Below are 17,774 nucleotides of genomic sequence, written 5' to 3' on the forward strand. Positions count from 1 at the left end.
GGGGATGTATCAGTTCTGGGGATGTATCAGTCTGGGGATGTATCAGTTCTGGGGATGTATCAGTTCTGGGGATGTATCAGTCTGGGGATGTATCAGTTCTGGGGATGTATCAGTTCTGGGGATGTATCAGTTCTGGGGATGTATCAGTCTGGGGATGTATCAGTTCTGGGGATGTATCAGTCTGGGGATGTATCAGTTCTGGGGATGTATCAGTCTGGGGATGCATCAGTTCTGGGGATGTATCAGTTCTGGGGATGTATCAGTCTGGGGATGTATCAGTCTGGGGATGTATCAGTTCTGGGGATGTATCAGTCTGGGGATGTATCAGTTCTGGGGATGTATCAGTCTGGGGATGTATCAGTTCTGGGGATGTATCAGTCTGGGGATGTATCAGTCTGGGGATGTATCAGTTCTGGGGATGTATCAGTCTGGGGATGTATCAGTTCTGGGGATGTATCAGTCTGGGGATGTATCAGTTCTGGGGATGTATCAGTTCTGGGGATGTATCAGTTCTGGGGATGTATCAGTCTGGGGATGTATCAGTTCTGGGGATGTATCAGTCTGGGGATGTATCAGTCTGGGGATGTATCAGTTCTGGGGATGTATCAGTTCTGGGGATTTATCAGTCTGTGGATGTATCAGTCTGGGGATGTATCAGTCTGGGGATGTATCAGTTCTGGGGATGTATCAGTTCTTGGGCTGTATCAGTCTGGGGATGTATCAGTCTGGGGATGTATCAGTTCTGGGGATGTATCAGTCTGGGGATGTATCAGTTCTGGGGATGTATCAGTCTGGGGATGTATCAGTTCTGGGGATGTATCAGTCTGGGGATGTATCAGTCTGGGGATGTATCAGTTCTGGGGATGTATCAGTCTGGGGATGTATCAGTTCTGGGGATGTATCAGTCTGGGGATGTATCAGTTCTGGGGATGTATCAGTCTGGGGATGCATCAGTTCTGGGGATGTATCAGTTCTGGGGATGTATCAATCTGGGGATGTATCAGTTCTGGGGATGTATCAGTCTGGGGATGTATCAGTTCTGGGGATGTATCAGTCTGGGGATGTATCAGTTCTGGGGATGTATCAGTCTGGGGATGTATCAGTCTGGGGATGTATCAGTTCTGGGGATGTATCAGTCTGGGGATGTATCAGTTCTGGGGATGTATCAGTTCTGGGGATGTATCAGTCTGGGGATGTATCAGTTCTGGGGATGTATCAGTTCTGGGGATGTATCAGTTCTGGGGATGTATCAGTCTGGGGATGTATCAGTTCTGGGGATGTATCAGTCTGGGGATGTATCAGTCTGGGGATGTATCAGTTCTGGGGATGTATCAGTTCTGGGGATTTATCAGTCTGTGGATGTATCAGTCTGGGGATGTATCAGTCTGGGGATGTATCAGTTCTGGGGATGTATCAGTTCTTGGGCTGTATCAGTCTGGGGATGTATCAGTCTGGGGATGTATCAGTTCTGGGGATGTATCAGTCTGGGGATGTATCAGTTCTGGGGATGTATCAGTCTGGGGATGTATCAGTCTGGGGATGTATCAGTCTGGGGATGTATCAGTTCTGGGGATGTATCAGTCTGGGGATGTATCAGTTCTGGGGATGTATCAGTCTGGGAATGTATCAGTTCTGGGGATGTATCAGTTCTGGGGATGTATCAGTTCTGGGGATGTATCAGTCTGGGGATGTATCAGTTCTGGGGATGTATCAGTCTGGGGATGTATCAGTCTGGGGATGTATGAGTTCTGGGGATGTATCAGTTCTGGGGATTTATCAGTCTGTGGATGTATTAATTCTGGGGATGTATCAGTTTCCAGTGTGGAAATGTATCAGTTCTGGGGATATATCAGTCTGGGGCTGTATCAATTCTGAGGATGTATCAGTCTGGGGCTGTATCAATTCTGGGGATGTATCAGTCTGGGGCTGTATCAATTCTGGGGATGTATCAGTCTGGGGCTGTATCAATTCTGGGGATGTATCAGTCTGGGGCTGTATCAGTCGGGGGATGTATCTGCTCCTGTTGTGTTAAATGTCCCTTACTTAGTAATAGATGTGATTTATGTGGAGGGAAGGGGATGTCTATGGTAGATTTCTGTGATTAATCAGTGGATCCTGGTCTGCTGGCATCTCTCACTGCCCCTCTTGTGTGATGTAAGATCAGGCGTATTCTGCATTGAGAAGTCAAGACACACAAGAAGCTCACACACAGACACACACCTACAGTCCTGCTAGCAGCAGAGGGAAGGCAGGCTGGCTCACTTAGCACAAGAATTTCCACACTGACAATTGTAAATTGCTGCTGACTTAGTGAGTGTGCAGTGAGGCAGCTGCAAGCTTCACCCTGCAACCATGTCTCACTTCCTCCTAGCCTTATTGACTCTATCAGGATTATTACCTATGGCTAAGGTGCTGACACTGGCAGCTGAAGCAGGTAAGCAAACCTTCATTTCTTCACATCAACTTAAGAACTTATCCCTGAAGCTTTTAAGGACAGATCTTGCAGCTGGAAGCTTGTGACTGTGTTGCCTGGTGGTACATTGTCTATGCTGGGGATTCAGCTGCTTTTGCCAGGCATTGAGCTGCAATGAGAAAGTACAGTATGTAGAAAAAAAGAGGGCTCTGTATAGTGAATGTGGCTTGCTGCAGGAGACATCTCTGGCTCTATTATGTAGATGCATTTAGGGTTTTTTTTTGCATTGGATGGGGAAAACAATTGCTATACTGGAATCATTTTGCAGTTACCTATTTGTGTCTATGGATGTTCTTGCATCACTGCTATCCTAAGGTTCACATGTAGATGGTAGCAATGGCTTAGTGGAAGGATTTTATTTTTTTTCTCATAGCAAGAAATGAAAGCTAAATAACAGTAGGACATAAACTTCTCCTATTCTTGCCAGTAATTGTGTGGGATTAAAGGATAAAAGGTTTTTGGAGGGGTGGGAGGAGGTGAGTTATGTTTCCAACTATGGATCTCCTAGGAAAACCAATGGAATCAATATCTGTCAACACTCTGGCCACAGACAGCTGGAGTCCTCTAATAACTATTTTAGTCTGCAGGAAGTTTTTTGTTGTGTGTACCCTTGACATATACAGGGGTGCTGGCTGCAGACTGGTATATGGAGGAGGACAGCAGCAGTCAGTGACTTCTCTCTGGCTGTCAGTGCTGCCTAGAAGAAGTTCTCCTGGTTAATGCTGGGTCTGATGTGCAGTCAATGTCTTCTACCTTGCAGAAATGAGTCTTAAAGGGGGGAATGCATGCATGTCTAATGTGCTCATTATTGGCATATGCTACACCTTATGGTAACAGCATACGGTTTATGATGTGAAGGTAGAGATATTTGTATCTCATGCATTGGGGTTTATGACTCCATTTGAGAAGATTGGGAACTGTGCAGTAAGCAGAAGTGATCAGACAAGTAATCCTTGCTCAATAAAATGACTAAACATGGCGGGTCTGACGATATGGAACAATATGTGTCATGCACAGGCTAGAAATGCAATATACTACTTAACAATTGGATACATTGGTGAGCAAATGTCAATGTATCCAATGCAGCTTTGGAGATGTAAGAGATACATGGCCTGTTTGTTACAAAGAGTCCTCCTCATTGGTGTTGACTTGGACCATTCTCCATGGTGAGTTCTTTTCTATCCACCCTGCACCAGGTGGTATTTCGGCTTTGTGTCACTGAGGGTCCCAGCACATTCTTGGTCCAAGTCTGCTGGAGTATTTGTAGAAGGAAGATGTGTTTCCGAGGTGATTTGTACCAATGTCTTGCCCAGGAGCTTCGAGGTTCGTTTCTCCGCCATTTGACCAAATGAGTTGATATCTTCTTGTTAGTTAAATCATAAAGTCTATAAATGAAGAAGGCATCATCCATTATGAATTTACGCCTGTTTGCAGAAACTTTTACTAGTCATTTATCAGCTGATTAAGGACGATTGTGGACGCGGAGGTGGCTGCGCTGTATTCCGGGGGGCGGAGGAGCACAGGTGTGCTTTGTCTCCATAATTTAATAGAATTGAAAGGTAAAGCAGAATGAGTCTATTCTACATCTACAGCCAGGGGTTTTTTTTGGCCCAAGATTAATGAGTCCTTAGGAGTCATATGGCACTTTGAAAAATTTGCTCTTCAGAGTTGGCGTTTTCTTTCAGGGGTTGTGATCTTTGCATTGCAATTAGTTTGTGACCAGAATGTCAATGGAAATGTATTCAAATGACCCAGACATCTCAATACCTCCACATTGGGGGGGATGAATGACCCTATGTTCTATCCTGCATCTTCTTCCTGCAGTCATGAGGAGTCATTTTTTTTTTACTATATAATATAGGTCCATTTATGATACATTTGCACTTTTAATAAATTGGGGCCATCCATTATTCATTTTTTAAAGGAATTTTTTTTCTTTGCATCATATAAAATGTTATTTAATGGCTCAAAAGTATTGAATAAAATGGTTGGATCTTAGATTGATTTTTTTTTATTACATGCTTATTAATGATATGTACAATGTTAATAGTGTCAATGTGATGCCCCAGAAACTCTATTTTACTACTTGCTCTACTCAAAAAAATAAATAAATAAATAAAAAAAAAATATATATATATATTTATTTACTTTATACTAATATTTAAATATAATATTTAATATAATAAACTTTTATATATATATATATATCATACATATTATATATGTATATATAATGACATAATATATAATATGTATGACTATATATAAATATATATATATTGGAGCAATAGTAAGATCTTGTACTTATTTTTTTCTTTATTTCTTCCATTTTCCCAGTCTAAGATTTTTAATTGATTACGTAAGATATAATTGCATTTGTGATTATATTTTACAAAATAATTTTCTAAGAACCTATAGAAATATGGATAACCAGTATTTCATTGTATTTTTAGTCTTTGATTACATATTACAAATGATAATTAATTATTTTTTTCCAGTACCTATCTTATTCCATGTTATAGTGTATTGGTCATGTACTGGTTTGAGTGCTGTTGCTGTTCTGATTCCCACCACCAGGGGGAGCTTATCTGAGCTCTGTCTCCTGACAGCAGTTTTATACTGTATGAATATATGAGAGAGAAGAGATAGAAAGTCTTAATGACAGGATGCAATTTAACCGTGTCTGCTCCTTGCTGTGTTGTAGTTTTCACTGGCTGGCAGACCAAATATTATTAAAGAGGCAATAAAAGCCACACCAAGACAGTAGTAATGTTAATTAGTGCATGAAATGAGGAAGGCGCCATGCTAAATGTCCCAGCAGAGAGCGCGTCCTACTGTCCTTATCACCCTCATGTAAAATATTTACTTCTTATGGTAAATTATATCCTAAGTGCATAATAAGAATCATTGACTAGGAAAGATGGAAAGAGACCTGCTGTGTACGGGGGTCTCATAGACAACGAATGTAAACCAAGCGTGAGTCACTGCTATCTGAGATATGTGGGAAGATATGAGATAGATAGATAGATAGATAGAGGGATAGATAATAAATAGATAATAGATAGATAGATAGATAGATAGATAGATAGATAGATAGAGGGATAGATAGATAGATAGAGGGATAGATAATAGATAGATAATAGATAGATAATAGATAGATAGATAGATAGATAGATAGATAATAAATAGATAATAGATAGATAGATAGATAGATAGATAGATACAATAGATAGATAATAGATAGATAATAAATAGATAATAGATAGATAGATAGAGGGATAGATAGATAGATAGATAATAGATAGATAATAAATAGATAATAGATAGATAGATAGATAGATAGATAGATAGATAGATAGATAGAGGGATAGATAGATAGATAGATAGATAGATAGATAGATAGATAGATAGATAGATAGAGGGATAGATAGATAGAGGGATAGATAGATAGATAGATAGATAGATAGATAGATAGAGGGATAGATAGATAGATAGATAGATGGATAGATAGATAGATAGATAGATAGAGGATAGATAGATAGATAGAGGGATAGATAGATAGAGGGATAGATAGATAGATAGATAATAGATAATAAATAGATAATAGATAGATAGATAATAGATAGATAGATAATAGATAGATACAATATATAGATAATAGATAGATAGATAATAGATACAATATATAATATATATATAGATAGATAGATAGATAGATAGTAGATAGATAGATATGAGATAGATGATGGATAGATAATAGATAGATACAATATATAGATAATAGATAGATAGATAATAGATACAATAGATAATATATATATATATATATATATATATATATATAGATAGATAGATAGATAGATAGATAGTAGATAGATATGAGATAGATGATGGATAGATAATAGATATATAGATAGATATATAAATATATATATAATAAAAAATAGATAATAGATAAATAGATATGTGATAGAGAGATATAATAGATAGATAGATAATAGATAGATAATATAAATAGATAACAGACAGATAGATAATAGATAGATAGATAGATAGATAGATAATTCCCCATAGATCAGTAATCTGTGATCACATGAGAGTCCCAGTTCTAGTTCTTTCTACCATTAAAATCCAATTAGTTGCATTTCCAGCTTTCACCATTTTATTTGCAAATATTTGACATTGACATCAATGCAACAGCGCCTCCAGTTCCAAAATTATTCATCTTTGAAATCCAGAATCTTTGGAAGTGTGAAAGAGAATAATAAGATTGGGAGGTTTGTGGGTAGAGAAGACATGTTTCAATCACTTATATACCGGCTGTGACTTACATTTAATCAGGATTCTAGATAACTCTTTGACCATTGCTTTTAGACCATCATTATCCTCTTGCTCTTACTGACATTGAATACAGCAATGCTTTTGTTGGGTGACGATCTGCAATATTCTAGTTAAGACCATAGCATCTCGCTGAGAGAGTACAGACAGGGCTTTGTACCTTATGTAATTTGCAATAAGGTTCTGTACTTACAATGATTGATAGTTGTGACATATCAACAACCAAAGAGACAGCAAGATAGCCAACATCTGTGTGTAATAACATAGTTACCCTGCTAGAGGGAGCTGTACATATTTCTCCCGTCATAATGATGTAGGCACAGATTGTACTGTCTTCCTTCCTCCCAGTAAATGACTGCCACTGCTCTCTCTAAATGATGAAGTAACAAAACAACTGTTTTCTTTTTTCTCCCTTTAAATGATGCAAGCACAGATAGTACCACTTTACCTTCTTTCAAATTAAATGAAGACAAACTCGGTGCTGTAAATAATAAAGGCACATATAATTCTTCCTCCTGGACTTTTTCTAAAAATTATAACTAATAAATGATAAAGACACTGATAAACCACTTCCTTCTTTCTTTGCACAGATAGTACTGCTTCCTTGTCTTTCTCATACATCACGCTGGCACGTGTAGTAATTTTATCTGTATCACCTGTAAACTTTGTTTTTTAGGCATAGAGATTACTGCTTCTTTAAGGTTCTGTAAATGATATAGGCACAGATAGTACTGCTTCCTTGTCTTTCTCATACATAACGTTGGCACGTGTAGTAATTTTACCTGTATCACCTGTAAGCATTGTAATTTAGGCATAGATAGTACTGCTTCTCTAACTCTCTGTAAATAATATAGGCACATGTAGTACTGCCCCCTGTCTCTCCCATAAACACTCTAGGCACAGAAAGTACTGCACATATAGCTATCGCAGTAAATAATCTAGGTATAGGTAGTACTTTGCACCTGTATTACTTGTAAACACTGTATTGTAGGCACAGATAGTACTGCCTTTTTTATATCTCTGTAGATTTATGAAGGCACAGGTAGTTCCTCCCTCTGTATTTCCCAATAAATACCATAAGCACAAAAAGTACTAGTTTTGTATCTCACCTTGTAAATAATGTAGGCACAGGTAGTACTTTCAACCTGTATCATTTGAAAACACTGTACTATAGGCACAGATAGTACTGCTTGTCTTTCTCTCTTTGAAGATTATGTAGGCACTGTTAGTGCTTCTGTATTCCCTGTGCATACTGTGGGCATAGATACTACTACTTCTATTTCTCTACCTGTGGATTATCTGCGTTAGGCACAGACAGTACTGTCTCCCTGTCTCTGTACACAGATAGTATGTAATCCTTTCCTTGTGATTATTTTGAGTGTCTCTCAAGCACAGCAGTAAAGTAGTTGTCTCATCCAAGATAATCTCTTCCAAAATTCAGCTCCTTTAGGCAATCAGATGGTCACCCAATCTCGGCTCCACATACAAACAGTTAGAATTGCTGGGGGAAGTAACATTCTGCCAAATATTGAATGGTGACCATTGGGATAATCATCCGTACTTCTAATATAACAGTGGCTCAAGTCAGCTAATATGGGAGTCGCACATACAGAGCAGAACACCTTTATGCCTTATTGAGGGGGACCCAAATGGGGGACGCCTAAATATAATACCCATATACCCAGGTAAGTGAATTTTGCCGTAAATAAAAAAGCATTTATTGCTAGTACTACCATTCAATTGTAAGTTATGTAGGAGCACTTAGAGGTTTTCTTTGAAGGGCATCTCAAGAACTGACTTAAATTTTGGTGACCTTTGGGGAACTTGCAGGGAACGTCCACAGGTTGTCCAGGTCCCGTGATGGTCGGAAGTACACAGTGTAAGGAGCTGGAACATAACAGCCCCATATACTGGGAGGTGGCCGTTCTCTGTTACTGCAGCTCAGCTTCTATTGAAGTGAATGGGAGTGGGGCAGCAGTACCCAGACTGACCACTACACAGTGTGATGCTCTAGCGTTCCAGTTCTGTACATTGTGCACTTCTAGTGGCCACTGGCACCTTTTAACAGCTGATTGGCGGAGGTGCAAGATGTCAGAAACCCACCAATCTGGTATTGAAAAAAACTACTTTAATTTCACTAACTTGATGAGCTTCATATAACAGAGAACCTAATAAATAAGTACAACAAATGGGTTAATATGCAACGCCTAAGAATGCATATAGTATACCCCTATAAGTTTAACAACAATGATAAAGACATGATCACAAGTAGAATTTATGGAGCATATTTACCCAAAAACCATAAGGATGACCATACACTGACGCGCGTTTCGCCTACTGCTTTCTCAAGGGGTATATTATATGCATCCTTAGGTGTTGCACATAGAAACATAGAAACGTAGAAGGGTAGAGTTGGAAGGGACCTTCAGGGTTATCGTGTCCAGCCTCCTGCTCAATGCAGGATTCACTAAACCATCTCAGATGTCTGTCCAGCCTCTGTTTAAAGACTTCCATTGAAGGAGAACTCGCCACCTCTCGTGGCCGCCTGTTCCACTCATTGATCACCCTCACTGTCAAAAAATTTTTTCTAATGTTTAATCTGTATCCCCTTTTTTGTACTTATGTAATATTTACTATTGACATAGATACTCGATCTCATAATCTGATACCCTTACCTATGTATGTCCTCATTTATGTTTTGTATTCCCCTGTTTGTTTGTTTTTTAATATTTACGATATCATAATATAAATTGTTTAATATTTATCAATAATATGATTCTTTTTTTTTTTTTCTTGGTTGTGGTATAATATTTTTGTAGGGATATGTACAGCTTCATATAACATGGAAACTATAAGCTAAAGTTAATAGAGAATTCTTAAAACAAGCCTTCTGATTTCTTACAAAAGCAGAGAGAAAATCTGGGGAGCAATAAAAGTTCTTTAGAATCTTAAATATCCCGACCTTTTAATTGAATATTACGTGTAATTGTTCCATCGCCTATAGTTTAAGCATATCGCTTTATTCCATGTCTTTTATTAAATGCCCCCATTGAGGTTATTGTTTTTTTTTTCTCTTGGCTATATGCAATACCCTGAACTCATTTGCAGAAAGTGAACGTTGTATCACCGAAAGACAGACTTGCACAATTAAAACTAATACGCTAACAACTTATAATTTGCTAGCAGCTCCTCTCGCACAATGCATAGGCCGTTTACTCTACAAATTACCATATTTGATATATCTGACCTTAAATAGACCATCTGCCTGCACGAGCCGAGCGCTCTGAATTACTGTACTTAGTCTAAACTCTTCCAAAGATTTCAGCAGCAGGATCACTTCCAAATGTAACAAAGGAACATGTTGTGTAACACTTAAGCTTTTATTGTACTGTCTGCAAATTACACGGGGTCTGCTAATTGCTCAACATGTTTGCATATTTTCGACAAACACTCATTCAGGTAAAATTAATACAAATTAGAGCTAATTAAATTGTTATTGGCAGATTTAATGAAGTTTGGGATGTTGTGATAGTGTTTAGTCCCCACCTAGAAAACCTGCGCAGCAATAACAATGATTAAAAAGATATTTGCTAAATATTAAAAAATGAGAGTTGATACCTTTTTAATGGCTAACTCAAAAGATAGTAGCAAGCTTTCAACACTTCTCAGCTTTCTTCATCAGACATTGGTACAAGTATGGATTTTCTTCTCAGAGACTGTTGTGGTCATAGAGGTATACTGAAGTTAAGGTGACCTGTACTTCTAGACAGTTTGATGTAATTTGGTAGATAAGATGATAAATATAATCTGCAGATAGTTTTATTTAAAAATTATGATTTCTTACTCTCCCCCCCAAAAAATCATTCTTCACTGCTAGCAACTAGGTGTCTATTATACTAGGTAACTAGTATATTATACTAGGTAACTAGTCTACTGCCTGTTGTCAAGAGTAATCTATATGTAGTAATAGAGACACAGAGACTGATTACAGGAAGTGGAGACTGGTCTTTGTCTTTTTACAGGGAGTGGAGGAGGGTCTTTATCTCTCTACAGGAAGTGAATGTGGGTCTTTGTCTTTCTACAGGTAGTGGAGGAGGGTTGTTGTCGTGGTGGCTGGTCTTTTTCTACAGGAAATGGTTGCGTGTCTTCGTCTCTCTACAGAAAGTAGGCATGGGTCTTTATCTCTACAGGAAGTGGAGGTGGTTCTTTTTTTTTCTAGAGGAAGTGGTGGCGGGTCTTTTACAGGAAGTGGGGGTCGTTCTTTGTCTTTCTTCAGGGAGTGGTGGTGGGTCTTTGTGTCTCTACAAGAAGTGCGGGTGGGTCTTTGTTTTTCTACAGTAAGTGGGGATAGGTCTTTGTCTCTCTACAGGAAGTGGGGGGCGGTTCTTAGTTTCTCTATAGGAAGTGGAAGAGGTTCTTTGTTTTTCTACAGGAAGTGGTGGCAGATCTTTGTCTCTCTACAGGAAGTTGGTGATGGGTCCTCGTCTCTCTACAGGAAGTGGAAGTGAGTTTTTGGTTTATTAAAGTAAGTGGGGCAGGTCTAGTTTTTCTACAGGAAGTGGAGGCAGGTCTAGTTTTTCTACAGGAAGTGGAGGCAGGTCTTTGTCTTTCTACAAGAACTGGAGTGGATCTTTGTCTTTCTACAAAAAGTAGAAGCGGGTCTTTATCTCTTTACAGGACATGGGGGTCTTTGTTTCGTTACAGGAAGTGGAGGCCATTTTTTTATCTTTCTACAGGAGGTGGGTCTCTATATCTTTACAAGAAGTGTGGGGGGGTAGGTCTTTGTCTCTACAGGAAGAGCAGACAGGTCTTTGTCTTTGTACTTCTGCTCTCCTGTCTGTCAAACTGAGTACAGGCATAACAGAGATGGGGCTTTAAGTATAAAGGTAACCTGTCATGTCTTCAAATGCTATTAACCTAAAGATATGGGGATAATCTGAAGGTCAATAGTATTCTAAACCTGCCCGGCCACCAGACTGAAATTATTGCTTTAAGGAGGAAATGAACTGTGTGTCTCCTGGGAGCCTCTGGTTTTCAGTCATACAGGCATGGTGGCATTGCTTCAGTCACCGCTTAGTAAATAGTAGAATTTTCTCAGTGATGTCTTAGGGTAGGCAAAAAAAGGTAGTTCCATCACTTATAGTGCTCAGACAATCAGTTTTATATATGTATTGAGTCATGATAGCAATCCAATCAATGAGTCAAGTGGTGTTCACGAACTGGAATCCAATTTTTTTCCCCAAGACACCAATAAAAAAAAATATACCTCACTACTTTTTGCTCATAGAACCTATAATGCTGGCAGAATGCTAATAAACCGCCCACTTCAAGAGATTGATTGGCAGGTTATAGAGCAGGAGAATGAGATGTGCTCCAGAAGCAGGTTTCGATTGTCATTGGTTTTGAGGGGAGCAAGACCATGCTGGTCTCCAGGTTTTGTATGAAAGGATTGGTTCAGTTTCTTCAACCCTTTTGTTTCAGAAGAAAATATAAATACAATTTACGTTCACCTTGTGATGTCCGGTTATCTCAAATGTGTAAATATATTTGAATATTATTAAAACAAAAGTTTCTGGAATACAGAGAAATAAGTCTTCTGCATGAACACAGAGAGACAAAATTTAAGGGTGAAAGTCGGGTGGAGGAAGGGAGAGAGTACTGCGTAGAGTTATGATAAAAAAAACAGAACTTCGTGAACTCCTCGGCCCCCTCTAGTGGGGACTGCCAGTATTGTATTTAACTTTTTTTTGTAGATGATATGGAGAAAGCTCTAATCTGCATAAAGATGCTAAGAAATAAATAACCATGAATATTAAGGCAAACACTAATACAATTAGTTAAAAAAAAAAAGTAGTATTACAATGGTTGACATGCATTGCAAGAACGTTCCTGGGCTTATCTATATACCTATTCAACCTCTATAACGCACAGCTACCATGATATATACAAATGCCTATACAATGTTTCATGAAGAATGCAGCTAGATGTGAGCAAATCTGTAAAAACATGCTTCACTAGCAATTCGCCAAAGGCCGAGATTTCAATTACAGTGCTGTGTTTCCCCCCCATATAAGACAATAGAAGATGAAATAGGGTCCTGTACAAAAGCATTTCTGAGCCTTCCAGTATGTGTAAGCATTAGATCGCGCTGTCATAATGTCTGACCTTGACCTATGCTGGAATTGATATTATCAGACATATGGTAGCTGCAGAAATTACACAAGAGAAACCGATTTCGTGCACCATCCTGTAAGATCCACAACTTAATTAAGCCTTATGGGAGGTGTTGCAAAAGGGAACTTCTACCAAGGGAACAGTAAAAGGAAAAAAAGGCTCTGGAGTTCCCATAAATGAAAGTTTTGGACTATTTATCAAGTGAAATCTGCTGTGTGAAGGTTGGAGTCAAAGCATGTCGCAGATACAAAGTAGACATTTGAATCCTGTGTGTGCGGTGGGCGGCGATATAGATACCGTGCACATTGGGAAAGATGATTGTCTTTTTTCATGATGTAGATTAATCAATTTTCTTATAAAATCTACATAAAAAATGTCAAAGCGAGCATTACACCTTATAGAACGCATCTTTTCTTAATTATTTACTGTATCTAGCAATACTGATAATGAAAGATGATGATATGGAAAATGCATCCTTAAGAAAACCATGTCTACATTGAGCATTAACAGAATATATATAATTTATAGAATGTTTCTGCATAAAAAATGATTCATATTATACATACATATTGTTTTAAGACTTAACTTGTACTTATTCTAAGTTACTTCCTGTATTATACTGCAGAGCTGCACTCACTATTCTGCTTGTGCAGTCACTGTGCACATACATTACATTACTGATCCTGTACTGATCCTGAGTTACATCCTGTATTATACCCCAGAGCTGCACTCACTATTCTGCTGGTGCAGTCACTGTGTACATACATTACATTACTGATCCTGTACTGTTCCTGAGTTACCTCCTGTATTATACTCCAGAGCTGCACTCACTATTCTGCTGGTGCAGTCACTGTGTACATACATTACATTACTGATCCTGTACTGATCCTGAGTTACATCCTGTATTATACCCCGGAGCTGCACTCACTATTCTGCAAGTGCAGTCACTGTGTACATACATTACATTACTGATCCTGTACTGATCCTGAGTTACATCCTGTATTATACTCCAGAGCTGCACTCACTATTCTGCTGGTGCAGTCACTGTGTACATACATTACATTACTGATCCTGTACTGTTCCTGAGTTACCTCCTGTATTATACCCCAGAGCTGCATTCACTATTCTGCTGGTGCAGTCACTGTGTACATACATTACATTACTGATCCTGTACTGATCCTGAGTTACATCCTGTATTATACCCCGGAGCTGCACTCACTATTCTGCAAGTGCAGTCACTGTGTACATACATTACATTACTTATACTGTACTGATCCTGAGTTACATCCTGTATTATACTCCAGAGCTGCACTCACTATTCTGCTGGTGGAGTCAGTGTGTACCTGTGTACATACATTACTTATCCTGTACTAATCCTGAGTTACATCCTGTATTATACTTCAGAGCTGCACTCACTATTCTGCTGGTGCAGTCACTGTGTACATACATTACATTACTTATACTGTACTGATCCTGAGTTACATCCTGTATTATACCCCAGAGCTGCACTCACTATTCTGCAAGTGCAGTCACTGTGTACATACATTACATTACTGATCCTGTACTGATCCTGAGTTACATCCTGTATTATACTCCAGAGCTGCACTCACTATTCTGCAAGTGCAGTCACTGTGTACATACATTACATTACTGATCCTGTACTGATCCTGAGTTACATCCTGTATTATACTTCAGAGCTGCACTCACTATTCTGCTGGTGCAGTCACTGTGTACATACATTACATTAGTGATCCTGTACTGATCCTGAGTTACATCCTGTATTATACTTCTGAGCTGCACTCACTATTCTGCTGGTGCAGTCACTGTGTACATACATTACATTACTGATCCTGTACTGATCCTGAGTTACATCCTGTATTATACCCCAGAGCTGCATTCACTATTCTGCTGGTGCAGTCACTGTGTACATACATTACATTTCTGATCCTTTACTGATCCTGAGTTACATCCTGTATTATATCCCGGAGCTGCACTCACTATTCTGCTGGTGCAGTCACTGTGTACATACATTACATTACTGATCCTGTACTGATCCTGAGTTACATCCTGTATTATACTCCAGAGCTGCACTCACTATTCTGCTGGTGCAGTCACTGTGTACATACATTACATTACTGATCCTGAGTTACATCCTGTATTATACTCCAGAGCTGCACTCACTATTCTGCTGGTGCAGTCACTGTGTACATACATTACATTACTGATCCTGAGTTACATCCTGTATTATACTCCAGAGCTGCACTCACTATTCTGCTGGTGCAGTCACTGTGTACATATATTACATTACTGATCCTGAGTTACATCCTGTATAATACTCCAGAGCTGCACTCATTATTCTGCTTGTGGAGTCACTGTGTACATACATTACAATACTGATCCTGAGTTACATCCTGTATTATACTCCAGAGCTGCACTCACTATTCTGCTGGTGGAGTCACTGTGTACATACATTACATTATTACACCGATCTTGAGTTACTACTTGTATTATACTCCAGAGCTGAATTCCCAATTCTGCTGGTTGTAATTGGAGCTTGCTGGCAGACATATGTGTAAAAATTAGCATTCTCTAAAGGTACAGCATTGCATGGTGTGATGCATCACCCTTTTTTAAGAGCCGTGCATGGACCCAAGCTCTTCAATGTATTAGATAATACAATGTAACCAATAAAATGACACATTGATAATATGATGACAGTAAACTGTAAGAATCTAGAAATGAAGATCAGACAATGTTTTAATATTTTGCCTACATGTGTAAAATTAGTTTCCTGTCTAAAATCTCATCTTATTGTTCCGTTTCATATATCTGTAATGAATAACAGTTATTTTCTTGTCATTTGTAAAACGAGGTAGTAAATCCAAAAGATTGTAGTGAAAACATATCTTACAATGTTTATAAGAATGAAGCTGCAGGAAGCATTATATGCGCTCTGGTGACTATGAATGAGTACATTTATTTGCCCTAAGGCTACCAGAGATGAGGGGATCCAAATCCCTGATATGCCGGATGATTGTTTAGTCAAATCACAGAATATTAAGATCAAAACAATCCATCAATTATTTATTCATATTGAAAACAGTTGCCAAAATAGGACGGTTGCACATTATAAAGATGGGGGGTGTCCTGAATTCCAGGGAAAGTAGCAGCCCAAAAGTATCTCTCAGTATATAGTTGGGCACCATTTAAAGGGAACATGTTACATTTATTATGGCAGTTCTGTTTGTTGACAGCAAGGAATGCACCTGAAAAACATCAGCAGATGGATATTTAGGTGTGTGAAAAGGTAATAACACTTTTATTTAAATTCCTGCTCTCTCTAGGTTTAGGAGTCCAGTAGGTGGTCCAATTTACTGATTGACAGCCTTCTCTGTATTATTGTGCATGTAGAGAGAGAGCTGCCAATCACCAAATAGCAGAAACCAATAACGCAAAGTGTAATATGTTGGTGTGCATATACGCTGGGCCTTTAATAAACAAATATAACCTAGGATAAAAACACTGCAGTAATGAATTAAGTAGTGTTATACGTAGGGATGACCCATGGAAGTTTTGGTTCTGGTACCTGACCGAACTTTAGACCAAAGTTCAGTTTGTGTACCAGAACTGTTCCCGAACCTATTTGAAATCAATGGGGACCTGAACGTTGGAGCTGGAAAATCTCTCTCTCCCCCCCGGACTCCCAAACTGTAAAACGGCCTTCCAGGAGAAGTCCACATTCGGAGATCAACACCGGACACTGGGTGTCCAGTACGAACCTAGAACTTTACAGTTCGTGTTTGCTCTTCTCCATAGATGAGCAATCCGGAACTTAAAAGTTCGGGGTTCGAACTGGACAGTATGAGTCCGGTGCTAAACGCCAAACACTGACTTCTCCCGGAAGTACGTTGCAATGTTCGGAGTTCCGGGAAAAGTCAAGAGAGAGATTTTTTTTCCAGATACAAGTTCGGGTCTCCATTGTTTTCAGTGGGGTTTGGGTTCTGGTTCAAGTTCGGGTACAGTTCTGGTACCCCAATCGAACTTTGGACTAATGTTTAGGTCGGGTACCAGAACCTGAACTTCCACGGATCTGCTCATCCCTATTCATTTTAAATCACATGTAAAAATCATAGGGTACTTAGCTGGCATATTTTTGATAAAAAAGGTCTAAAAGCCATCCCACCACGACAAGGTGTACCACATCAGGATGGTCCCTAACTCTTGTATCTCACCTGGCTATGTACCAGAAGGCCTCAAGATAGTTGGGAGCAGAGCAGGACCTGTGCCTGACTGTTTAACTCCTGAGTAGACAAGGGTTCACATCCACATTAAATAGGACTGCCTACTGGACTCCTAAGCCTACAAAGAATATGGATTGATATAAATATATAGAAATTATATTAAAGCTTTGACCAAAAAAAGCAATATATTTGTTTGCTCATCTACTCCTTCTCAATAACATGCTGCCGTTAGATAGGACTGGATTCACAACATGACAGAGTAACCACCAATTTTTTTACCCATAAATCAATAGTACATATGAAGAGAAGAAACTTTGTAATATATGTGGCACCCCTGCGGGTCCAGTCGCCACAGAGGTACTGCATCTCAGCCAGAGGTGTGGTACCCCACTCTCTGGTAAGAAGGGAGCACTACCCGGGACCCACACACCCACATTCAACACCACATCACTCCAGTATGGAAGGGCATGATTGCTCCTGAGGGGAGGAAGAGCACAGTCCCTGTCCCTGTGTAGAGGAGGGAACTAGGTAGAGGAGGTGGGTGGAGG

The 17,774-nt window shown here is 39.1% G+C and overlaps 1 protein-coding gene across 5 annotated transcripts in view; it reads left to right on the forward strand.

Annotated features, from left to right (window-relative positions):
* Positions 1-2,087: 2,087 nt before the first annotated feature.
* LRP1B (LDL receptor related protein 1B) overlaps positions 2,088-17,774 on the forward strand; it is a 2,071,868-nt gene continuing 2,056,181 nt past the window's right edge. For 2 of the 5 annotated variants that reach the window (XM_073647246.1, XM_073647248.1), the window contains exon 1: positions 2,088-2,434. In XM_073647246.1, the coding sequence (XP_073503347.1) occupies positions 2,353-2,434 (82 nt within the window). In that variant the 5' untranslated portion in view covers positions 2,088-2,352. The remainder of the gene's footprint in view (positions 2,435-17,774) is intronic. The other 3 variants (XM_073647249.1, XM_073647247.1, XM_073647250.1) reach the window with 2 other exon arrangements.

This window comes from Phyllobates terribilis, unplaced genomic scaffold (genome assembly GCF_046119375.1).
Source record: "Phyllobates terribilis strain yellow unplaced genomic scaffold, ASM4611937v1 Scaffold_9__5_contigs__length_417890890, whole genome shotgun sequence".
Classification (NCBI taxonomy): Eukaryota; Metazoa; Chordata; class Amphibia; order Anura; family Dendrobatidae; genus Phyllobates; species Phyllobates terribilis.